General features: G+C 36.9%; 1 protein-coding gene across 4 annotated transcripts in view; it reads right to left on the minus strand.

Moving 5' to 3' along the window:
* The window catches only part of fstl5 (follistatin-like 5), a 281,857-nt gene that overhangs the window by 245,912 nt on the left and 9,061 nt on the right, over positions 1 to 26,884 (minus strand). For all 4 annotated transcript variants that reach the window (XM_088633293.1, XM_088633292.1, XM_088633295.1 and 1 more), the window contains exon 2: positions 309 to 447. In XM_088633293.1, the coding sequence (XP_088489419.1) occupies positions 309 to 437 (129 nt within the window). In that variant the 5' untranslated portion in view covers positions 438 to 447. The remainder of the gene's footprint in view (positions 1 to 308; positions 448 to 26,884) is intronic.

Below are 26,884 nucleotides of genomic sequence, written 5' to 3' on the forward strand. Positions count from 1 at the left end.
TATTTTTGATGTAATTTAATCTTTAATAATTTGTTGAAAATCCTATGTTATTAGGAAACTTTCTGCAAACCATTAAACGTTCACTTCAAATTCATATATGGTGACAGGGTAACATTGTTCTTGGTCAGTTAATTTAATTCTTTTAAAGTAATCCATACAGAAAAAAATAAACACATTTCTGTGATAAACACAAATGTAAAAAAGTGAATACTTTTGGGTTAAAATGCCCCGTTGCAATTAGCAGTGTCATTGACACATTCTTGGACCTCTTGTTACAAAGTGTAATGAAACTAGAATTTAATCAATACCTTATGTCGGAATCTCACTAGGGGTTGATAAGTTTTTGGTCCATATCCATCCTTGCTTGGCTTTCCTTCTGTTTCCAGTAAGACAACTCCAAGCAATAAAAGTGCTGACCACCATTTATGTGTCCTCATTGGTCTTTGCCTGTCAAAATTAGAACAATAAATAATTAGGTGACTCATTTGTTGCCCATTTTCTTTGGAAGTTGTTCAATACTGCTAATGCATCAGCACCAATGTAATTAAAGCAGACAAAATCTGACATTAAAACCATTGCAAATCTGACTAATGTCTGAACTACTGTTATCAATAAGTGCTACACAAACAAGTAGAGGATTAGATCTATTTTGGGGTCAATTAAAATAGAACACACCACTTGAATAAAAAAAAATAGAATTTGTGTTATGCTGTTTTACATTTATGTTATACAGTATGTTTCACAGTTTGAATAATACAGGGTTATTAAATACAAACCATATAAAGCCTGGTTATTTCTGTTGGAAATGGTTCTTAAGTGCAGATGATGTAACATACTCTTTGATACATATCTTCTTGATATAACATACTCTTTGACACATCTTCCTACACACCACAGTGTAAAGCTGTAAAGAAATCAAGCCCTAAATGAATGCAAACATACATTTTGTTTCTGCTTGTTTACATACAGTATTTATCAGGTCCTAGGTTATCACTTACCATAAATTAAACAAATGTGCAGAAAGATGACTGAAAAATGGTACTGTTGAGTATACAGTATATTAATCACATGAAGTCAATTTGTCATGGTGGTTTCCAGATCCACAAAAATAAAACTATGTATCAGTACATATGACTCTACTCTACTTAGATTGAGCTTCAAGTAGTATACAGTATTTTTCATAACAATGGAAAAAAAACAAAATAGCTAGGTACTTAAAATAAGTAGCCCTTTTTTCGATTGTTTTTTTCAAAGTATGAAAGTGAAACATTACTTTTATAATTTTGCCAGTTTGCTAACAAATTTAGTTCTTTTTGTTTCTATCTTGGCATCCGTTTTTATTATTTGTACTTTAATACAAATAGTAGGTCTTTTGGAAAATGAATGTTTTTGTTCTAAAAAGCTAATACTGTATATCAGGCAAGTGCCACCCTTCCTTTAAATCTCTCTTTTTTCAGTGACAATTAAAACATTGAGACACTTCCCAATCCTGATTCTGAAAACGCTGCTGGTTTTTATAAATATCTCTTTTTTAAAACTGAATTAAGAACTTGCTCAATTTGAAACCTTGGTATGATATTTTTCTTTTCAAAAGTCAGAAATTTTAAGTAAGAACCAGGGTGGGAATCCATGATTTAAGATATGGACTATTACGTATATTGTATATACAGTATACAGTATGTGTATGTATATTTAGTGTATATTCCAGCAGCACTCCACAAAATCAAGAAATATACATTCAGATGTACCATACTAATGAAATAATAACCACAGAGAATAAAACACATGATGTAGAGCTGCTAAAGCATTACTTTATCTTTAATTTCCAATCTAGCTCCTGTCAGGGGTTCAAAATGGTCTGTCTTCTTAGCCAGCTAAAACCTTTATCTTGTGCTGTCATCGGTAACACCAGTGAACATGAACATGCAGGAAAAGGGATTTTCTTTAATAAATCTTTCCTCCTCTTTATGCACTACTCAAACAGAAGCATGAAAGTTTGAAAATGTGAACTAATTCAACATATTCATTCCATCTTAAGATGGAGAAAGAAGCAAATTAAATGCCAGGAATTATATTTTTGTACTGGTGGTTCAAAATTGTTCACATCTGTGCATGCAACATTGAGTTACAGAAGGATATATTTTCTTAATTTTAACTATATTATACAGTACTTACGGTTTATAAGGAAGGATATTATTCTTGTCTAAGGTATTATTTATAATTTAATTCCAAATTATTTTCTACCTCTTTGAAATGAAACATTAGCAAATGTATTTTGCCTAATTTGATGTTACGTTTATATAGTATGTTGATGTTGCCTTTTTCCATATCAAAGCCAATGTTTATCTGTTACTGGGATGAGCACACAATGAACACTGACTCATCTCATCTCTTTTTAACCTTTCGTATGGTCTAAAATGGTTTTGCTGGAAAAATATTTATTTTGTTTGTGCTGAATATAATGGACTGACACTTAATAAAAGGTTTGAGTATAAAGTACAGTATATAATAAAAGGGAGCTGACTCCTCATTCAGGCTGTAAAGGAACAAGTGTAGGTTTATTCCAGTTAAAGAAAAAAAGTTTTAGTTTTTTAACCCACCTGAAAATGCTTAACAGATGAATTTCTGTTATTCTGTTTTTTCTTTCTTTCTGCTTTGCAGCTTGGAATAAAACTTTGATTTAAACCTATCTTTAGGGATATTTATCTCCAGTGTTTCAGAACTGATCATTTATAATGGATAGCATTTTGTATGCTTCATCTACTGTATACATTATAGAGAATTTCCTTAGATAATTTTAATGAAAATGCATAACTTATGAATATACTAGATTCTTTTTTTTTCGCAGATTGGACATTTTCACGCTTGTACAACTCAACATGACAGCATGCTGAAACATGAAACTTGGCAGGCTGAAAGCACTTAGTGAGAACTTTATTTGGGAACCAAAAATAATGATCTTGCAATTACCAAGCTATTTTGAGATTTATTCATGCATACAGTACATAGGTTATTTTTTGCTGAACTGATACACAAATTCTCACATTTAACATATTTCTCCTCTCTATAGTCCACAAAATTGAATAATTTCCATCTTATATTTGAAGAAAAGAAAAATAGTAACCGGCCATTTTAGTTTGTACTGTATATGTTTAACTGTCTTCTCCATTTGTTCTCTAAAACCATACATAGTTATATTAATACATCTGAATTATTAAAATCCCCAAGACAAACCACGTTTTTATGAAGAGACATGCACCGAACTATGGATACATTTAAAGTACACCAAAAAAATAGACTTAGCAAAATTACAGAATTATGCCTTTCGTTTTTAATGAATAAATGTTTTTACACATCTACTAAATATTCTTAGCATTTAGAAAAAAATATGAAAATAATTTGTTCCAACCAAGAGATAATCAAACAGTAAGAAGGGCTATCCCAGGATCCTTCTGAAGACACCGTAACTGAATAATACTTAACCTCAGTGTACCTTCCCATGATAATTCATTCTAAATGATGACAAAGGTCAAAATCAAGGTCAAGTCTGGTTAATCTACTGCTACAGGGTGGGGGTAGGGGTTGCTGTGAAGATACAGTTAAAACTGAATACCCAGAATGATACATAACATTTTTAAAATACCTTAATAGAAAGGCCTAGTTAAATTCACTTCAGCTTTTGGCAAAAAAAAACAAACAATTTCTCTGTTTTGAAAATTAATTCAGCCCTAGGGGCAGTTTCCACCTACAGTACCACACAGAGGCTATTAATATGCATAAAGCATAATAATAATTAAGAAAAAGATAATTGCAAGCAGTAATCATTCAAGACCATCTACTATTAAGAGCAAGAACAGAAAAATAATACAATTCGTTACTATATAATGTTTTAAAACTGCAAAGTGAATTCGGGAATATGACTATAATGCAAATGCATCCTTACTCTTTCCAAGAACTGAACGGTCCAATAAACACTTACTGTACATGAGCCAATTTAACTATTCACAGGAATTATACTGTAATATCACCACTGAGTCCTAGAACTGAGGACTCCTAAAAAAGGACAGCCTAGTTAAGCTACAGAATCTTGAAAATTGGTCTTCAACAAAGCATGCATGTTTCATGTCTACTGCACTAACTTCTCCTTTCCAAATAAACACAATTAATACTCACACTTAAAATGGTGTTTTAAGGTATAGTTATGAACTAACACTCGAGCTGATGAAATATGTCTATTTACATGTAATGATAATAGATACATTATAAACATAATATCTGATTTATTAGTTCTAAAGTTTTATTAAAAGTTATTTCAGATTTAAATGCATTCCACTGTATATTAGGTTTTAAAAAGCAATTACTATTTTTTTTTACTTCTTTTCCTCAAATGTATACAATAACTATTTGTGGGCTTTCAGAACAAAATCTTTTATGTCCATGTGGTTTTGACAAGAGTGGTGGCATACTGTAAGTGATATCTTGGGTCTATCTTGAACAGGGAGTAAGCTGGTTGCCACTTTTCAATAAATATAGTTCATAATTTGGACAGATCACCACTGAGTTAGGCATAGATAAGCCTCTCTTAGAGATCATGATGGACTAAGTAGAATTAATAGTTTGTTTACAGACCTTGAGCTTTTATCATATAATAACCCAAACTGTTCAGGATTACAGAGCAAAACTAAACTCTAGTATTGGTGACCCTAACCACATGTTTAAGTATGTTGTTACCCATAAAATAATAACCCCTATTTCTTGAATGTTTTTTCATACATACTGTACTAACACTGTACAGCTATGGGCTGAAATTGTTTAGAGAAAAATCTTAAAGCTCAGATTTTATGAAGAAGAAATTACTTCTATTCTTAGAGTTTTCATTTTGTCTGAATCTAGGGTAAAATACACTAGGGATTTTTTTTTTCTGGAGAATAAATTCAAATTAGATTTAAAAGCTACCTTTGAAAAAAGCAATTATATTACCAATTTATTAATACAGAAATTAAACCTATCTATAGTATATTTAGTTCATTGAATAAAATGATTCTCAGCAAAATTGATATATTTAGTGTTTCTCATGAGGTATGGAACAGTTTAACTTATTTTAGAAATAATTGCTTTGAACATTAATAACACGTTTATATTTAAGTACATTGTAGTGTTCTGCTTCAAATGCAAAAGTGATTATTTGAGTTTTCGTTTGCATTTCAGAACAGTTAGCATTTCTTAGCATTTCATTTTTTCCCTTTTGTCCTATAAGTATATTTACTTAATGGCTTTGGTGTGTCAGGAAAAATAATCCTAATTATTTAGGGTATTTAGGTTAAAAAACCCAGAGAACAATAATCTGAAGATGCTATGAAACAGGCTATGAAAAACCATACCTTAGGTTTTTATCTTGTCAAAAATGTACAAAACATCTTATTCAGAAACAACCACCCCAGAAAACTAATTGCATAGATTTTAGGATGGGTATTATGTTTAAAATGCATATATACAGTAGCATTGCATTTTAAAACATAATACAGATACAATCTGTTTAAATAAATGCAATTACAGTATTCTTCATAAAACCTTAAAACAGCAAAAATGAATAAGACATTCACTTTATGAATCTGGAATAATGGAATGTAAATAGAAATATTTAAATTAATCAAATGTTAGTTCATAGCTATGTCAGAACAGAATGCAATTTTAAGTCTAAGTACTGTATAAATCTTTGTGTGTGATTGCAAAGGGACCCACAAGTCATGATGCAGTATAAATACTATGGGGAAATGTTAAATTGTTAATTAATTGAAGGTCTTAAAATGCAACCAAATTTAAATGACTTTTTTAACTGACTGCAAAAAAATAACTACTTAAGAGAGTATATATCAAAATATATACTGTATGCATAAATATATTAAAATACAACAGATGATTATTGGAATATACAATATAAAAAATACATAATAGCCAATCAAAAAATCCTGCAAATATGAAGACAAAAGTAAAAAGATGACAAGCAAAACAAAACATGTTAACCATGTTGAATTTAGGCTTCCAATTCATACAGTACTGGGTCTGATGTGATATCCTACGACAATATTATGCATTAATTTCAAGATCTCACCCATTTTCAATTTTATTCTGTTGTATACAGTATAAATAGATTAGAAAATACACCTGCATCCACTGATCCTCACCAATTTCTACAGATGTACGGTGGAGAGCATGCCGACCAGCTGCATCACAGTCTGGTACGGCAACTGCACCGCATCCGACCGCAAGGCCCTGCAGCGGGTGGTCAAAACTGCCCAACACATCATCAGCAGTGCCTTACCATCCAACCAGGAAATCTACAACACCAGGAGTTTGAAAAAAGACAAAAAATTCTGTCTGACCCCACTCACCCCAGTCATAACTTCTTTGTCCCCCTACCATCTGGCAGGAGGTTCCGGACGCTCCAGTCGCACACAACAAATAGCTTCTTCCCCAGAGCCGTCAAGCTGGTGACCTCCCACTCCCCCTCCACTCCTTCCCATCATACTATGATCTCTCCTCACTTCTTCCTATACCCACAATGACTGTACTCCAACACCACTACATACACGACATGAATGTAAGCCGAAATTGTACTTAAACTTTATTAGTTGTAATATTTATGAATCACCACATTATTTTTGCAGTGTTCCCTGAATTTCTTTTGTACTGTTTTTGTCCTGTTTTATACTTTCCTGTTTGTGTATTTGCACAGTTTTTGATTACACTGTTATTGTGTTACTGTCTACTGTCTTGTCTTCTGTTCTATTTATATACTGCACCTGAGTGACTAATGAGAAACACTTTTCGCTATACTATTCACCCGTGTAAGTATAATGACAAATAAAGTTGAACTGAAATGTATCCCATCTCCTTATAATTTGTTATGCAATAATTCCTGTAGTGAAGGATTCTTCAGGTTGATGATCTGCCAGACTACTTTTCTTCACACACACCCTCACATTCCACCACTAAATGCAATTGTTTACATACTGTGTTGGCACCGTCTAGTGTAATTCAATAATATGCAATCCTATAGACCATATCACTATAGTGCTCTGCATAGTTTTCCATTATACAGTCTACTAGAGGTGCTATTACCTTAGACAGTATGTTTGAGAACTGTATTGGGGAGCGTTATAATTTTTTCAGGCTTTACAATGCCCATGCAGCAATCTCAGTTTGTGTAAGAAGCTGTAATGTAATAAAAAGTAAGCTAGAAATAAACATGTAAAACATCTTTATTCATCAAAACCACCTCATTCATAATTCTGTTTCTGTGTTTCATTAATTTGACTAAAAGCAACCTCAAACAACAAAAACAATTTGTTGTAACTATATTGACAGTATTTCAGCAGTTTGTCTTAAAAATTGTGATCACAAATCACAGAGCAAAGCATGTTAAGGCGCATAAATATAAAGAAAAATAGGTTCCACTCTAAAGCTGGTAGCTTGTGCATACTGAAATAAGGTTTAAATTCAAACGAGGGATTCAGCTTCACTAGTAAAATTATTATTATTATTATAATTAGTAGTAGTAGTAGTAGTAGTAGTAGTAGTAATTGGAGACTTTAATTTTCTTCACACAGATTGAGATCAGAAGAGTTAGATGACTTACAGGTAGTATAACTACTTATGAAGTAGACAGAACTAAAGTAGAGGATCTTTTTTTCTTTTCATTTTTTTTCTCCATGCCACTATTAGCCTACTGTACAATAGAGCTCTGCAGGTCCAGCCTTATTGTATCGTATGCAGTATTTTCAGTACAAACTCTTATATGAGGGGGAGAAGATGAAAGACAAATATACACAATACTTTTTGTGAGTGGTCTTTATTAATTTTAATGCAATATAATGCTGTCTGCTTACTGTTAAAACAAGACAAACATTACAGATGGCTGCATCTGTGGACTTTCCCTTATAATCGTACTTCCATAAAGATGAAGTACCTGTATCATTATATATGCTCTACTTTAGAGGGACAAGTAAAGGTTTATTCCATGCTGAAAAAAAGAAGAAAATAAAAACAACATTTCTGCTGTGGAGCCTTCTTTGGGTATGAGAAAGAGAGGACAGTCCACACACACCCAAAGAAGTCTCCACATCCAAAACATTTTGACTCTTTTCTTTTCAGCCTGGAATAAACCTTTACTTGTTCCTTTGAAGCCTATGCATGCTGACACAGCTACCTATTTGAACTATATATCAAACTATAACTATATGAATAATCTCACTTAGAATATTATAGTTATAGACAGTAAACTGGATCCTAACCCAACAGGCACTGTACACAAGGTGGAACTGCACTCTGGAGAGGATGCCAGTCCATTCCAGAACACACTCTTCCATACCCATTCACTCACAAAACTAGGGAGCAATATAGAGTTATGTATTTAAAAATAAAATCATTAAGACTTGACCTCAACTAAGAATCAGAACCCATAAATGCCATTGAGGTCCCAAACATGTAAGGTTTCTGGATATTTGAAAGCAGGTGTGCTGCTATAACACTACTCAGTGCAGGCAGATATCTGTATCAGGAGGCTATGCACTTGTGCAATTAGAGTACTGTACTTTAATAACTATAAGACCCAGTGGAACACAAAACACTGATTATTGTTTCAAGAAACATATACAGTAGTTTGTGGAAACTACAGTTCCTTGTATCTTATTCCTTTATCATTTCCATTTACAGTATGTCTTTAAAGGGCAAATTACAATATCCATGAAATAAAAGCAATTCAGTCCCAGTTATACTTCAGTGAATTACTGTGATTGGTATTGTTCACATAGTCAAATTCTCTCACAATTTAGAGATTATTCTCATGAAATCTATGTGCCAGTCAGTCCTTGCTATTATCAGGCCTACTATAGGAAAATTCTGTTTTAGCTGTTTTTTTTCCTGATTTTATAGCTTGTATAAGAGAAATAGTACATGTAAGATAAAGAATTCCTCTTGTAAGCTGAAGGGCAGCAAAAACACATAGTCATAAGAAAGTGGAGTACTAAATTATATAAATGACTAGTTTTACCAAATGTGCACTTAATAAAAAATGAAAAAAGATATACTGTTCAGTATTAATGAAATATTCTAAACAGAATGTGCTAGAACTCTATCTACAGTCTAGAACTGTTTAATATAACAGCTAATATAACAGCTTATACAGTACCTCATTCAACCTCATGTTGAATGATGTATTATTCCAAATAAAAAGGAACAAGCTTTCAAGGTTTTCTCAAATACAGTATATCACATCACAAGAGGAATTGTATAAACATCCAGCTGGAGTATTAAAGACAAGCCATTGTCACTTTTTTAAGGGCTAAATTCAGGCATTAACAGAAAGAATCATTGGGATGGCATCATGAGAACAAAGTCTGCATTTTATTTACCAGTTACCAATTTTTATTAATCATAAAACAGCCTTAATTTCATAAAAAGGTTTATTGCATCACAAATATATTTTGTGTATATTTTATGTTACAATACTGTATTGTAAGAACTAGGAAATTCACAAAGTCCCTAAATATTCATGCACTGTACATACAGTACATAAAATTTCAGGTTTTCACTACATGGGTTCTTACTGGAACATCTATACATCTATACAGTATAATGTTTTGGTACAGTACGCTGTTGGAGGTCCCGTCCTGTGGATGAAATGCTAAATGTACCCTGTGGTAATTTGTTCTTTGATCACATGGCTCTATTGTTATGAGTTGGAGTATTAACTGTGGTGTCCAGGAAAAATTCAACTCTGGACTTGCACAATCTGACCTACTGTACATAAAGATCCCTCTTAATTCAATTGATATTAATTACTTGCAAGTTCTCACTTCTCCACAAGATTTGCTGTATAGTGGAGCTGGTGGTACATCATGGTGCATAACAGTGATAGATAATGGCGGCCACCTGTCATTTAGGCAGATGTTGTATATTTCAGTGATGGATGAAGTTAGCCCACTTCCATATGTAAAGAAGTTTGGGATTCTTCATGATGAAAAGCATTACATACTGTAAGTGTAATTAATATATCTGATCATAATTAAAAGGTTTAATTATATTAACTGGATCTAAATGATAATATTACCTCATATAAACAGTTACCAACATCTTGCAACATGATTAAGGCCAGGTTATCTTTCCCTTTATATCTTTTTAACCTATCATACATATTGGCCTGGGATAACCACAAATACTCTTAAACATTTTCAGTTTTTTAATATCTATTACCTTCTTCGCTGCTCTTGGTGATTCATTTAATGTTTTCTACACAAAAAACTCAACATGCACAATACTACTGTTGACTTTGAACCACCCTTCCATCCATGTTTTAATTCAGGGCTGTGGGAGAGCTGGAGCCTACTTCCGCAACCAAGACAGGAAACACCCTGGATGGGATGCCAATCGATCATAGGCAGAACACAGACACACACACCCCCATTGCTTGCCAGGTTAAGATCCAGCTCCCTCCACAACCCTGTACTGTATAAAGCAGTTTAGAACATGGGTGGATGGACAGCTCTTTCTTCAGTTCCACGAATTCACTCAGTCTAAGGAGTTAGAATTTAGTCCTAGTGTGTGGGTAATAGTTCTATTGTGAACTGTGTAAGGCACGGATGTCCGATACTTATTATTATATTATTGGGATATCAGTAGTTGTTGAGCATTTCCATAGTATTAATAAATTACATCAAAGCTTTTGTTGTTCATTGATGACACACACTTCTGTACTATAAATAATTATGCCTTGGGTTCTAACAAGTCAATAAATGGATCAACTAGCAAGATCCGTTCAGTCAAAAATATCATAAAACATGCTGAACTTGCTGGGAACTGTACCATGGAAGTATGAGATTTTTAAACTCAGGAATGTCTGTAGACACAACTTAAATAAAAGTCTAAACATCAACACAGATCAGTTGAGTCACTATTTAGCATCAGAGATTTAGAGCTCATCTGGATTTAAAAAAAAACAGACAGTGTTCCATCAGGACCAGGGCTGGGTTCCACTGGCATAAACTTCCATGTTAAGATTATCAGTATTTTTTCTGCCACTTAGACTCTACCATAAACAGTACAACATTCTCACTTAAATGCTCTCTGAATTTACATGTTAAAACTCAAAGTTTTTCAGAACCTGAAATTGTTTAGAGGGCTGGTTGAAGATTTAAAGTTGAGATTTCCCTTGAATGGGATCTTTTTACTGGAGGTCAGTCCATGTAAGGCTGGAATCCATCTGTAAAGATTAGTTAAATGAAGCAATCGTGATAAAGGTGTTCACATCTCTGAGTACCTCACATGGGCACTCAACACCTCCAGTCTCATCAAGAGGACACAACAGTGGCTGTACTTTCTAAAATGGCTGAAGAAAATACATCTGCATCCACTGATCCTCACCAACTTCTACAGATGTACGGTGGAGAGCATACTGACCAGCTGCATCACAGTCTGGTAAGGCAACAGCACCACATCTGACTGCAAGACCCTGCAGCGGGTGGTCAAAACTGCCCAACACATCATCGGCAGTGCCTTACCATTCATGCAGGAAATCTACAACACCAGGTGTTTGAAAAAAGACACCAAATTATGACTAACCCCACTCACCCCAGTCACAACTTGTTTGTCCCCCTACCATCTGGTAGAAGATTCTGGATGTTCCAGTTGCACACAACAAGACTCCGAAATGGCTTCTTCCCCAGAGCCATCAAGCTGGTGACCCCCCCCCCACCAGACTATGATCTCTCCTCACTTCTTCTTGTACCAACAACGACTGTAGTATTACACCACTATGTACACCATACCTCCAACAATTGAATGTAAGCCGAACTTGAACTTAAAACTGTACATGATTGTAGTTGTACTATTTGATAATCGCTGTATTATTTTGCACTGTTTTGCTCTGTATGTGTACTTTGCTCTGTTTGTGTACTTTTGCACAGTTTAACAGATATGGGTACTGTTGCACTGGTACCATACTGTTGTTTACACTGTTATTGTATTTTCTGTCTATTGTCTTGTCTGATGTTCTAAAGTATACTGTATATAAACTGCACCTGAGACTACACTTTCATTATACCATGCACCTGTGTAAGTATAATGACAAATAAAGCTGAATTGAATTAAACTTAACTTTCTCAAGACTACAACAGTGATGTCCATTGAAGACCTGAAAACTGCTTTTTAATAGTGGGTGAAAAGCTTTATCCATTGCTCCATGGTTTCCCCATAACTATTGCAATTGGTATTCTGCAAAGTTCTCTTGCAAACATTGCTGCTAGTAGCCGCTTCTCTTCTCCAACATAGCACAACAGAAAGGTTGGGTTACTAGCATGCTACATAGCATGCAAAATTCAGGGCTCTTTATACAGTATATACGTATAAACTGGTGATCCAGTACTACAAAACAAAAACCCAGAACAAACTATAAGGTGAAACTGAAATATAAATGAGATTTGCATTAAAAACATAGACAGGAAAATATTTTATGCTTAGAAAGACAATCCAGTCCTGAGGAAAATGTTTACAGTCCAATCTCTTAGAAATTCTACTTGATGGCAGCTTTCCACTGGGTTAACACAAGAAGCACACAGGGAACCTTAAAACCACTGTCAGGTTTAGAATCAGGCATTTTCCACTGCAGGGTGGATTTAACCCATGTCTTCTTACAGTATCCTTTTTATAAGAAATTACTTGCTTTTTATTATCAGTGATCAAAAGATCACCTTACTGAAGGCAAATAATTAGGATAAACAATTATTTTACTAATGATGCATAGCATTAATACCCGTGTTCTAATTTAACATAATTCTTACCTCTTCACTCTTTAAGCAAATCGATTAAAAGCATAACAAGAAATATTGTAACTCAATTCACTCAATTTTCCTTGTTTGATAGTTAAGTAGAAAAATAAATGTAAAATGTTATTCAACTACCTGAATAACAAGGAAGGCAAGGAAAACTACTGCAGATACTTTAAGAGGATGGTAGGTCATTCCTCACTACTTTTGGGAGAATGTGATTCAAACAAGAATTGTATCCCTCTTACAATACAAAAACATAGATTCATGCTCATCTAATAAAGCACACTGTAACACAGAGTCATTAGTCTGAAAAGAAAGCTCAGACAAGAAAATCACAAACGAACTATATTTTATAGGCCTAAATATAAAACAGGCATCACTTCATTAATCAGCCCTTACTAATTATCAATCACAAATAACTTTCCAAACTATACAATTAACAAGTGCTTAGAGCTAATCATGGTTAATTGTTGTAATCAAAGCCACAAAAAACAGATACATTTAAGTCTTCATCCATACCTAATTCAGTTCAGTTTTTAAATTATGTATCCAATGATTTATACTTACAATGCTTTTTTGCATGATCTCCAATCCTTCTACTAATTTTAACACTTTCACTGCCCTGAAATCTGAGAGAATACAATTTGTGAAAAAAGGTCATTAAATTGTCTTAATACAGGATAATGTCGGATTCTGTCTTGCAGTTTTCTGTTCATAAACCCAAGTATTAGATGTGGATATTTCAAAAAGTAAACTGTGTATAGCTACAATACATGTTATAATTACTCTGAGGAACAGGAAACTGTTTATTCCATGCTGAAAGGAAAGAGAAAGAGACAATGTTTTGACTGTGGAGCCTTCTTCGTGTGAGAGTGATAGGGAAATTATAGGAGGAAAAAAAAGGTAGATAAGAAGGGATGGGACGCATTTTAAAAAGTATTTTAAATCGGGTTGGGAAGATGCGGGAAAAAAAAAGCTGATCCGTGCATCACTAACGACAATTGACTGCTACACGGCGTTAAGGATATCGCCGCCAAATTGACCGTGTGACAATTTCATTCATGATGCATTAAACTAAAACACTGAAGCGATAGGAGCTGATGGGGAGAATGAAGAGGCGAGGTGGTCTGCCATAACTCAAGCTTCATTAAAACACAAAGGCAACAGAAGGGTACAGCCAAAGAGAATGAAAGGAAACTTTGCCCTTTCAGCAGACCCTCAAGCCAGCCAAGCCTACGACTAGGCTGGTGCTCGCCCCATTACTGACACAGTCTCCTTAACAGCTAGTGAAATCCCGATACCTAGAACCAACACACAAGTCCCTCCTCCCACTATTTACAGCTTGCAGTTCTTAACAGTGCTCCTAGGGGGAGCCCATTCGCAGGGGACACCAGAATATTCTTTCCTCTGACTTAAACAGCATAGACTTGCTTAAAGAAATATGATTAGGTTAGCCCGCGGACCACGTGACGCGCTCCCGGACCACTGGAAGAGAGAAAACACAACATTTCGTCTGTGAAGCCTTCTTCAGGTGTAAGGGCTCACACCTGAAGAAGGCTTCACAGCCAAAACGTTGCGTTTTCTCTTTTCAGCATGGAATAAACCTAATTTTTGATCCTTTGCAGGCTACGCATGCTGATGCAGCCACCCACCTGAATTATGCAGTATATATAGTCACAATAATTGCATAATAACTTTCATACAATTAACATTACATAGATCTAAGCTTATAATGTTATTTGTGACTGGTAATAACATATTAATCGACAAGCATATGAACTCAAATGACCTGATGTGGGTTTAGGTCCCTCCTGTAGACACCATTGCTCTACCCTTGGGTAAGCTTGTGATGGAGCAACCTACCTTCAGTGGAAGGGAGTCACAATCTCTCAATCCATTAAACACTGTGGTATCCAGGATGAACTCTGTGCCAATGAAACACTGTGCTCTGGCATGGACATTTTTCAGGTCTGTTCCAGATACTCACAGCACTTTGTTTAAATAGCAAATAATTTAAATAATTTATTTAAATAAATGTTCCTATTCTCTTTTAGTTTTCAATGTGACCAAGTGTTGTCTTGATTTAAAGTTTGAATTAGTGCTGTGTGTAGACCCCATCTGTTCCCTTGGGGTTTTATACAATTAGATAAAGTCTCTTCTCAATCTCCTTTGTTCTAGACAAAAGAGATTTAGTGCTTTTAACCTATCAGGATATGACAATCCCCTGAGACCACTTCTTATTTTTGTTGCTCTTCATTGAATCTTTTCTAGATACTATATATAGTACACAGTATTTTTGTGGTATAGGGACTAACATTGACCACAGTTTTCTAAATTTGGTCTTTATAATGTTTGTACACTTGACCATGACATACCTTGTTCTCAGTTCCACACATTTTGCTATGTACCCAAGCATTCTGTCTGTTTTTTTCATGTTTTTCCACATTGTCTCGTTAAGGGTATAGAAGAATCTACAGGAATCTACAAGAACATGCAGTTTGCTGCAGCTCAATCACTCATGTGATGTGAATAATACATGTTCCAATTGCCTGCATGAATCATGCTTCGCTTAACATTATATTACAATTTCTAAGTACCTGCCCAAATTATCCATCCATCCATCCATTTTTTAACCACTTTATCCAATTCAGGATCATTGGTAAGCCAAAGCCTAACTCTGCAAAAAAAACAAACAGGTGCAAGACAGTATGCACCTGAAATGGGATGCCACTCCATCACAGGGCAACCACACAGACACGAACACATACACAGTCACAGCAGGGACAGTTTTCCCAGAAGCCCACTAACCTACAAGCATGTCTTTGGACTGTGGGAAGAAACCCACGTGAACCCTGGAAGATCATACTCTACACAGGAGTAGCACCCCAGGAATTGAAATATGGTCCCCAGAGCAGAGACGCAGCAATGCTAACCTTTGCACCATTGTGCCACCCACCTGCCTAGTTCTTGTAATTCCTTTGCCTTTTAACTCTTACCCATTCTAGCTTTGCACTATTTACAAATGTAACTAATTTCCTAATTTTATCAGAATCTAAATAATGGCTTCAGATCAGGAAGAGCAATGAGATTAAAATGGGCCTTGCAATACACCACTGCTTATATCTTCCCACTTAGTGATTGTGCCAGTATTCCAGTTGTTTATTTGCTGTTTCCTGTTTATTAACTAGTTTCCAATCCATGTGCATACTTTTCCATTGTATTTCTATGAATTTTAAGTTTGTAAATTCAGATTTTTATTTTATAGTTCAATTCATAGAAATTCTAAAAAGTCTCTACTCTCTTGCTTCATGTCTCTGTCTTTTTTTTTCGTTGTAGGCTTACGGGGTATTGCTGTTGAGGAAGTGAAAACTGTATTGTGCTGAACCTTTTCATTGAAAACGCTTCTGTCCAGCTTTTCATTCTGAAAGAAAAATGTGTACTCATTAATTTATATCAATCTCCCTCACCTTCACCTACAGTAGCTATGTTTCAGTTTGTCTTATACAGTAATGTTATAGTTACCTTTTACTTCAGCAGCCTGAAGTTCTTACATTTTTTCCTAATGCTTCTAGCACTGAGGTAAGCATTTCAGGAATTAATGATATTGGTTTTAAGTTTGTTTTTGATATTGTATTTGGATTTCCTGATCCAACAGAATTAGCTTGTTTATTTGTTGTATGTTATTTTTCATAGGCAGTATAGGTGTAAAAGAATTACGTTCATTTCCACACAATAAACAGACATTAAAATCTGAATTTGTAGGTCTACCTATGGAAGGTAGAAAATAACCCAAATTAAACTACATTCAATCCAATTCAAATTAACACATAGGATATACTATATTTTACACCCTGTAAACTTTTGAAATGTAAATACAAAAATACAGGAATTACAGTAAATCAGGAGGTAATCTTACTCACATGACCTTAGGTTGTAAATGTTTGGAATTAAGTAAAATATTATAATTAATTTTACACTTTCCATTTCATTTTTCCCCCAAAATGGTTTTGAATGATAAATGTCAGTTTGCAATCAGAAATGTTATTAAATTAAAGCTAATTTTAACCTTTCAGTTGTAGAAGAAATAAAATAACAAAATAATATAAAAATATAAATGCTCACTTGGACTAAAACAATGTTAGGCCATCTTAATGTAGAGACATCTAGATGCAAAATGAAAGGTAAACTGGATTTTCAGAAATTTTGCACTTATGCTGCAAATGTTATAGCAAATGTTTCCAGTTCCAATTAAATAGAATTGGCTTGGTATAATATCTATTTGCCACAGTTTTAAATATTTTAAATATTCCACACTGGGGAGAAAAACCAGAAATTCCCTTAATTTAGCACTTGCACTGCTTTACAAGCTCTCAAAGTTTTGGAGGGTGAAACACAAACAATTTACAAGCTTTCCTACTCTTAACCCCTACTTTGGAATGTGGAAAGAAAAAGTCTTACTCTGGCCATGAATCTCAGACTTTGGAGCTGTAAATCCGAAACTTAATTACAGCTAACACTTTCCGTCTCCATATTATTGGAGATCACATAACATTATTGACTTTGGTTGTATTCTATTCATAATTTATTTGACTATTTGTAATTAGCTGGCTAGGTCTTTTTAACGATGGCCAGTGTGACTCCCTGAAGAAAACTTTTGCATAGAGCAGGCTTTGAATCTGTAGTTTTTTAGTATATCATATCATAAGTTAGTTATGATTGGCAGGTGTGCAAAATCACAAGATTGGTCCCTGCAACAAAAAGCTTCCCTTTGATATCATTGCAAATGCTGATACAACATAAGAAACAACACATTTCTAATAACATCTGTCTGTCTATTTTAAAAAAGGAAGTGGTAAAATATAAAGTTTGAAGGTGGTACAAAATGTCAGAGATGGATAGCTATTACACTGCTGAGCAGTTAATTTATAGAGACAATTATGGCGAATGATTAACTTTCAGCACTAACGTAACAGTCACAAGATCACAAACATGACCTAAAAAACATGGATGACATCAACATTACAGTTGATCTTGACCTTTGATTTTTAATTCTAAGTTCTATGTATAAGCTTTTGTCCATTGGTTCAGAATGTTACAGTACAGAGCATGACCCGTCTTCCAGCAATTAAACAGCTATTCTCAGAGGACTAATGTCCAATCCTCAATATTTTAGAGACTAATCCTTGGCAGGAGTTAGTTAATACATTGTTTTGAATCTACTGGCTGCTGCTACACAGCCTGATTGTTTCTACTAAGCTCCTCTGCATCTGTTCCTTTCTACTTCAGATTATTTTTACCCTAATGATAAAAAATAAATCAATAATAGTTGAATGATATTATATCACAGTGGGGAAATGAAATCTCAGTGAAGATAAAAAACAAGATGTTAATGAACAAACATGTTAAAGATGCAAGACCTCCTGGTGTCAGCTGGAAAATGTACAAGCAAAAATCATTAAACCACCATTTTATAATGGCAAAACATCTAAAAATGTAAATACACATAGCAGGAATTAACATTTAAATTACAATTGTCTGTTATACATGAAGTAGATCCATTTAGTGAATTTCCCCGTATAATTACCATTAAATACATTTTTACATACAGCATTAGTTTCATCTGAGATTATTGGAATAAAATGACTGACAACTAAAATATCTAATTTAGAAAACAGTACAGTATGTTGGATAATGCTATGCCATAATAACTGATTATAACCTCACGTAACTGCATCCAAATTGTAAGCTACAGTATATTTATATTCTAAATTAGAATTATTCAGTATATTGTGTTGGAAATAGATTCAGATTTCTCCATGTGGCATTTTACATTGATGGTGTCAAAGGGAGGGCAGGAGGGGTGCCCAAGTGAGTCCTTTTAAAACAGAATGATGGCTCAGCTGCAATTGCACTTACTGTAGGTGCAAAAGTGACAGTTTATTAGGACAGTGCTCTCCACAAACAATTATATACAGTATAGCAAAAAACAACAACAACAAAATGGAACTAGAAGACACACAAAAAAAACCTTTCTCTGAGAAATAGAGACCAGGAGTCCTACCACGCTTAGGTCTTATCAGCTCCCCACTGCAGCTACAGCAAGACTAAGCTCCTGTTACATCTCTCCCCCCCCTCCTAAATAGGTACAGTATAGCCCTGCCCCCTCGGACTGTACCACTGTTACATAATTATTGAGCTGCATTCCCCCGCCCCCCCCAGATAAACTAATTTCCAAACATAGCAAACATAGCCTTCATTCTTTTAAACAATAGTGTATACAGAATGTACAAAAAAATACCAACCCTGAATACAACATTTTACTTATCTTTAACCATCTGTAAAAATAGTACTTCCTTTACTGGAAGATGTGCGCATGCATCACGCAGCATTGACACTACAAAGCCAAGCTGAAAAGAGGTATCGGGTTTGGACTAATAGGGCCACCATACCCAGAAGTCAGACTGCAACACGGAAAAGAAAAACAGACAGAGCACTCTCTCACACAGCTATGTACAAAAAAAAACAGAAACATAACGACAGACCTACAGAGTTTGCATTTGTGTCTCTACAGGTAACAGGAAATGATTTTGAAATAAGATGTGGTCATGTTTTGTGTGTATGAAATAGGAAACTGCTAGCCAAGACCCGAGTGTGCACCCTCATGAGCTAGCTAGCTGACAGGAAAGTGTATGCATGAACATGTCTAACTTAAGTTAAATAATGGGTGTCGTGTACTGTACTGTCTGCGGATGGTGACAGAGATCCCTCCGTTACATTACCTCCCTCCTTGTCAGGATTGACAAAGGTCGGCAATCGAGATGGGTAGTCCACAGTGATGTTCATCTTGCCAGCTTTGTGACGAATTTTAAAACAATACGGTTGTAACGCCAAGTACCACCGCATCACTCTAGCATTATGATCTTTCATGGTCTGCAACCAAGTGAGTGCTCGGTGGTCAATGTCCAAATCAAACTCTCGTCCCATTAAGTAGTAGTGGAGACTATCAAGGGCCCACTTGATGGCAAGACATTCCTTCTCGATGGTGGAGTACCTGACTTCTCAGGGCAGGAGCTTGCAGTTCAAATACAAGATAAGTTGCTCCTCCCTTTCCTTCCCTTGAGCTAACATCGCCCCAATGCCCGCAGCGGAGGCATCCACCTGTACCAAAAACCTCTCCTGAAAGTTCAGGCTATGAAGCACTGGGGCAGAGCTTAGATGGTTCTTGAGGGTGTTAAATGGTCTTTCACACCCTTCTGACCATACAACGGGATTTTTGGACACCTTAGTAGTGAGGTTAGTCAGAGGTACAACAATGGAGGCAAAGTGTGGAATGAACCGTCAGTACCACCTGGATGAAACCCAAGTACCACCCGGAGAAACCCAAGAAGGATCTAACTTGTTTCTTGGTCCGTGGTTGAGGGCTATTCCTAATGGCCTCCATCTTGTCAACTTGTGGACGGACCTGGCCATTCCCTAGATGGTATCCTAAGTACCGGGCCTCTCCTTTGGACCATTCACACTTTTGGGTATTGAGTGTCAGACCGGCACTGTGTATTTTCCCCAGGACCTGGTGGAGATGTTTGAGGTGCTGCTCCCAGGTGTTGCTAAAAATGACCACATCGTCCAGTTAAGCAGCACTGTAATCCTCACAGCCTTCTAGCACCCAGTCCATAAGCCGTTGGAATGTTGCAGCTGCTCCATGTAGTCCAAAAGGCATCACAGTAAAATGGTATAATCCCAATGGTGTTCAGAATGTGGTGTAAGGTCTAGATGCTTCATCCAAGGGCACCTGCCAATATCCCTTACAGAGATCCAAGGTGGTAATGAAACTGGAAGCAGCCCCAGTCACGTGTTTTAGGTTTATTTCTGCCTGCTGCTTCCATGCCTCTAAGCCAGCAAAGTCATCCTTTTCCTCCTCCACCTTACACACCATAAGCAAGGTCGCAGACTCCCGTTCTTTCCACTCCTTAGGGAGGTTAACATGGTACGTCTGCTTTTCCTTCCCTTTGTCTGGGTAGTGCACTTCATATGTAATTGGCCCACCTTATGGAGGATGGTGTAAGGCCCTTGCCACTTGGCCATTAGCTTACCGTTTGCAGAGGGTAGCAGGAGCAAGACCTTCTCTCCTGGCTGGTACTCCCGGTGGCGTGCATTCTGGTCATACCAACGCTTCTGGGCCCGTTGGTCTGCACAATACCTTTCTCTGATGTTATAAGGGAGTGGCTTCCCAGGCCTTCTGCAGAAGATCCAGAGGTTCTTGGACAGTCCACCCATACAATAGCTCAAAAGAAGAGAACCCAGTAGTGGACTGTGGCACTTCTCTGTTTGCAAAGAGTAGGAATGGCAACCACTTGTCCCAGTCCTTACCCGTGTCTGAGAAACTTCCCCAGCATATTTTTGAAGGTTTGGTTAAAGCGCTCAACCAGGCCATCTGTCTGTGGGTGATAGGGACTGGTCTTTATAGTGATGCCAAGCTGTTTGTGGAGTTGACCCATCAGGTGGGATGTGAAGTTAGTTCCTTGGTCTGCGATTATCTCATCTGGAATGCCCATCCTGGAAAATAACTGCACCAGAGTGCTTATAATCTTCGGTGTTGTGATGGAGCAAAGTGGAAAAGCTTCTGAGAACCGGGTGGCATTATCACATACAACCAGTATATATTGATATCCTGTATGGCTCTTCTCTAATGGTCCCACTATATCCATTGCAATGCACTGAAAAGGAGTGGAGATCACCGGCAACAGATGCAGTGGAGATTCCATCAGATCTCCGGACAGCACTTGTTTTTTGACAAACTGCACAAGTAGTACATGTAGTACTACAGTACTAGTACATGTAGTAGTACATGTATGTCTTCTGTTGTCCTAGATGACCTAGAGGGGATAGTGTGTGCAAGGTGAAGTACTAATGATCTGCACATTTTAGGTACAACAAAATGTTTGCTCCCCATCTTCCTGACATATAGGATACCATTATCAATTGAATAAACATCCCCACAGTGATATTCTGTATTAGGTTTCCCAACTCCCCACACATGCTTTTACAAAGATAAGTTATCACTCTGTAAAGAGACAATGTTAACCGAGACCTCCCATCCCTGGACAGCAAGACCAAACCCATCAATCTTAGGCATTGGAGTACCCAAGTATTTTGCAATGCGCTGCTGACAGCATGCTTTTCTTGGCCTTTTGGTTCCACCCTCGCATAGACTATCATCTAAGTCTGGGAGGGGCTGTAAACCAGCTTTTGCTTCGGCTCTTGTAACAACCACACATGATGTTTGCACCCTACTTTGCTTTTTAGAACAGTTGACATTTGTTCAACAAATCTATTAACACCAGCAGATCCCTCCAAGATAATGTCTGCTGACAACTCTGGAACAACCCCTACATGTTCATCCACCCCCACAGAAAGTTCTGTCTTTGGGTATTTCCTTTTATCTCCATGTATGCACTGTACAGACGTTTAGTTTTCAAAGTTGATTCCTCTATCCGAAACCAGGGATTTTTTTTACAAGAGTCATTGAACTGCCAGTGTCCAGTAAAGTATTTGCTTTCTGACCATTAATTAGAACAGAACAATTTGCAAAACTGCTAATTTTCTCTCCTCCTTCTTCCTACCCAGGAATGTCATCCTCTCTTGGGACATAACAAAACCCAGTCAGTTTTGGCTTGCGCACTGGGCAGGCAGAAGCTTTATGTCCTGGCTGCTGGCAATAAAAACAGACAAGGCCCTTACTAGTACCACGCAAACTAGGATCCTTGACCTCCCCCTGTGTCCTCCTTACCTCAACAGAGTTACCTCTGGGGTCTTGATTATCTCTGGGCCTTCTTGACACAGAAGATGGATGTCGTGGAGGGCCCCCTTGTTGCGCGTTGATATATTGCAGAGCCAGCTTGGCTGCTGTCAACCCATCAGCTGGCTCATGCTCTTTCACCCAAGTCCTGGTGTCATAGGGGAGGACACGTAGCAGCTGCTCCAAAATAATGGCCTTGCCAATCTCCTCTTTGGAGCACTGTTCTGGGCGAATCCATCTTCTGTACAGACCCCTGAGGTAGTAATAGGTTTCCGTAGGCATTTCTCCTGGAGAAACTGTGGTCATCCTGAATTGCTGTCGGTATGTTTCTGGGGATATGTCAAATTTAGTAAGTAGCGCCTCCTTCAGGTCACTGTATGTTAGATCGGTCCTCATCCATGGCACTGTAAGCCTCCAAGGCCTTGCCTGTAGGCAGAGCTGGCAGAGGCACTAGCCAACAGGCCCACTCATCCTCTGGCCACTTCCAGGTTCTGGCCATGCGCTCAAATCGCAGGAGATAGTTTTCAATGTCCTCACCTTGCTGGTAGGGGGGCATCTTAGGCTCTTTCTGGAACATGCCCTCTGCTGAAGCACGTGTAGCAGACATTGGTGTTGAACTTGGTGGACCATGGTCCTGACCCGATGTCACTGTAGTGCATTGTCATGGTGCCAGTGCAGGAAGAGCAAGCCGTGGACTTTCTGCGGTCTCCATGCTTCCTGGTGTTGCTCCCTGAGCCTGCGATGCCAGTACAATCAAGATCTCCTGAAGGGATGTTTTAAGTCCAGGTAATTATTCAAACAGTCCCTCCTCTCTCTTTGGTTGCCCAGACAAAGTCTTGGAGCAGGCTCACCATCTCCCCTTGAGGTTCTGTCTTGGACGCATGTCTCACACCTGCTACTTGTTGAGAGGTGACTCTAGGTCGAGCTCCCAGCTCTTCACAACATTCTTCTTCCTCTGATGAGGCCACCGTGTCCCTAGGTTCATCTGCTTTGAGCTGTGGTAATGCCTTTCCTTGTGAGCGACAGCCTGCCCATTTTCTCCAGGGACGCACTGTCTTGCGGCTAGCCATCCCACAGCTGCCACCAAATGTCACAGGGAGGGCAGGAGGGGTGCCCAAGTGAGTCCTTTTAAAACAGAATGATGGCTCAACCACACTTGCACTTAGGTGCTAAAGTGATGGTTTATTAGGACAGTGCTCTTCACAAACAATTATATATCAGAAAAAACAACAACAACAAAATGGAACTAGTACACACACAAAAAAAAAACATAAACCCTTTCTCTTAGAAATAGAGGCCAGGAGTCCTACCACACGTAGGTCCTATCAGCTCCCCCACTGCAGCTACAGTGGGACTAAGCTCCTGTTAGATCTCACCCCCCCTCCTAAATAGGTACAGTATAGCCCTGCCCCCTCGGACTGTACCATTGTTACATAATTATTCAGCTGCATTTCTACCAAGATAACTAATTTCCAAACATAGCAATTCCTTCATTCTTTTAAACAATAGTGTATACAGAATATACAGAAAAAATACCAACCCTGAATACATTTTACTTATTTTTAACCACCTGTAAAAATGGTACTTACTTTACCGGAAGATGTGCACATGCATCACGCAGCATTGACACTACAAAGCAAAGCTGAAAAGGGGTATCGGGTTTGGACCAATAAGGCCGACACACCAGGAAGTCAGACTGCAACACGGAAAAGACAAACAGAGCGCTCTCTCGAACAGCTAAGTACAAAAAAACAGAAACATAACGATAGACCTACAGAGTTTGTGTTTGTGTCTCTACAGGTAACAGGAACTGATTTTGAAATAAGATGTGGTAATGTTTTGCGTGTATGAAATAGGAAACTGCTAGCCTAGCCCCGAGTGTGCACCCTCATGAGCTAGCTAGCCAACAGGAAAGTGTATGCATGAATGTGTGTAACTTAAATTGGATAATGGGTGTCGTGTACTGTACTGTCTGCGGACGGTGATTGAGATCCCTCTGGCTTTGAAAATTCCCTAGATTCTGCTGGCATACAGCTTATATACGGTATATATTATTTTAAAGAACGAAAGTGAGGTGACTGGATCTTTAATACATCAGTTGTAAAACCTTTTGTACTAAGGTTTGAACGTTTTTACTTTTGTTACTTAAACTTGTCAATGTTAATCACAATTTGTATGATAATTAATAGGTTCTGCACACCACACCGAAAGTAAGACTTATTACAAAGAGACAGGTATATCTTGCACTTTCCGCTAAGAATTTGGATCTTTGTGCATCATTGTTTTGACGTGACCGTACTAATGATCTACACAAAACAATTTTTGGAGATATTTCTGAATTTATAAAATAAGGTTTAATTTGAATTTGGATTTAGAACGTGTATAATGTAAACTTTTCTACTACTTAGGTCACCTGCAGTACTGTACAATATTGAAGAATTAAGTTTTTTTATTTTTTGATTATGCTGTACTTTTCATTTTTACAGTTGCTTCTGTAATTTCCTCCAACAAAAGCAAATGACACCCCTCATAAATCTCTGCATTTACGTAAGGGTTTAGACCTAAACTGATATGATGCAGTTAAACGAGTGCTGCAGGGATCTGTACTAGGACACAAGACTCTAGTACAGATCCCTGTAACAGCGGGAGGGACCAGTGGGAGGAAACCAGAGAATCTGGTGTAAACCTCTATGAATACAGAGAGAACATACAACCTCCACACAGCTAACACCCTAGGTTCAGAACAGACCCCAGGGTTCCAACACTGTGAGACAGCAATACTAATCACAGCACCACCGTGCCACCCTTAATCAAGAATGTTTTGTTAAAATTGTGTAAGTCACTAGTAAGGTCTCATTTAGAATATTGTGCTCTATTTTGTGGTCAACATGCTATAGAAAATATATTGCTACTCTGGAACTAATCTAGATAAGAGCAACCAGATACCTTCTGGGGCTAAACAAATGTCCTACACTGTGAAGCTGAGGAACTGCATCTTTTTAGTCTTGAACAGAGAAGATTATGAGGTGCCCTGATACTAGTACCAAAACATCAAAGGCATTGACAATGTCAATCCAAAAGAACACAAACCAGATAATTCAAGTTAATTCTACATAAATGCATATTTAAAACCAAGAACATGAGGCACTTCTTTACCCAGTAAGGTGTTGGAGTAAAGAACAAGTTGTCCAGCCATGCTATTGAAGTCAATACTTTGGCTTCTATCAAGAAATGACTGGATCAGATCCTAAAAACTACCAATTGGGCTAAATAAACTGAATGGCCTCCTCTTGTTTGTAATGTTTTTATTATAAATATCATACAATCTATCTGCGAAGACTTTTTATCAAAGACAGAGTACTATATCATATTTATTTTATTTTAGAGATACGCTTTTTCAACTTTCCAGATAGGTCTCTTTGACTCTGCAAATACAATTTTTTTATTTTCAGCTGTATAATTAGCTGCTGCCTTCTATAAAACTGGCTTCTTTTCACAGGATCCCTAGCCAGAGTTAGTTGATGTTTTGAAAGATGCCTTCGTATTCTGACTAAGAGAAATTCATATCTCACATTAAAAGGAAATAATATTTCCTGGGAAGTAAGTGCTATAAAGTGTAAGTAAAACATATGCATTATTCTATTTTTTAGATGGATAGCAATTTTTTTTATATCATAAAAATATGTATTATGCATCGACCTTTGTGCTTCTAAATGGATTTATCGAGAACCCATAACATCTACTTTTTCTATTAGAGTGGAAAAACTATAAGTGTGGTAATCTAGGTATAAGCTACCATTTTCACTGCAGGGATTCATGTTCCTTTGGCGGTTTCCTTCAAAGCTATGCTTTTTGACTAAAGTTGAAAAATTGTCCATGTTCTCCTTAAGATGGGGTGTGGCTAAATTAAGGATTTTCATCTGGGTACATATGAAAGTACACATTAGAACCCAAAACTATTTCTGTTCCCCATTCAGCACAAGAGCTCTGCTTCTATTATTTAAAAAAATACATCTCAACTGTCTTTTGTTTTCATTATTTTGCTTTCAACTCATCCATTGCAAGGACATACAGCAACAGCACATAGGAATGAATAACAATTTAATTTTTCAATTAGAGCAGGAGTCTCCAACTCTGGTCCTGGAGGGATCCAATCCAGTTAGTCTTATAGGTCATCTGTTTCTTGAGGTTGGAAAAAACTGTGAGTTATTAATCAATTAAGCAAGTAATCTTTTTAATTATGAGAATTCAGATCCTTGCAGGC

The sequence above is a fragment of the Lepisosteus platostomus genome, chromosome 1 (genome assembly GCF_059453375.1).
Source record: "Lepisosteus platostomus isolate fLepPlt1 chromosome 1, fLepPlt1.hap1, whole genome shotgun sequence".
Classification (NCBI taxonomy): Eukaryota; Metazoa; Chordata; class Actinopteri; order Semionotiformes; family Lepisosteidae; genus Lepisosteus; species Lepisosteus platostomus.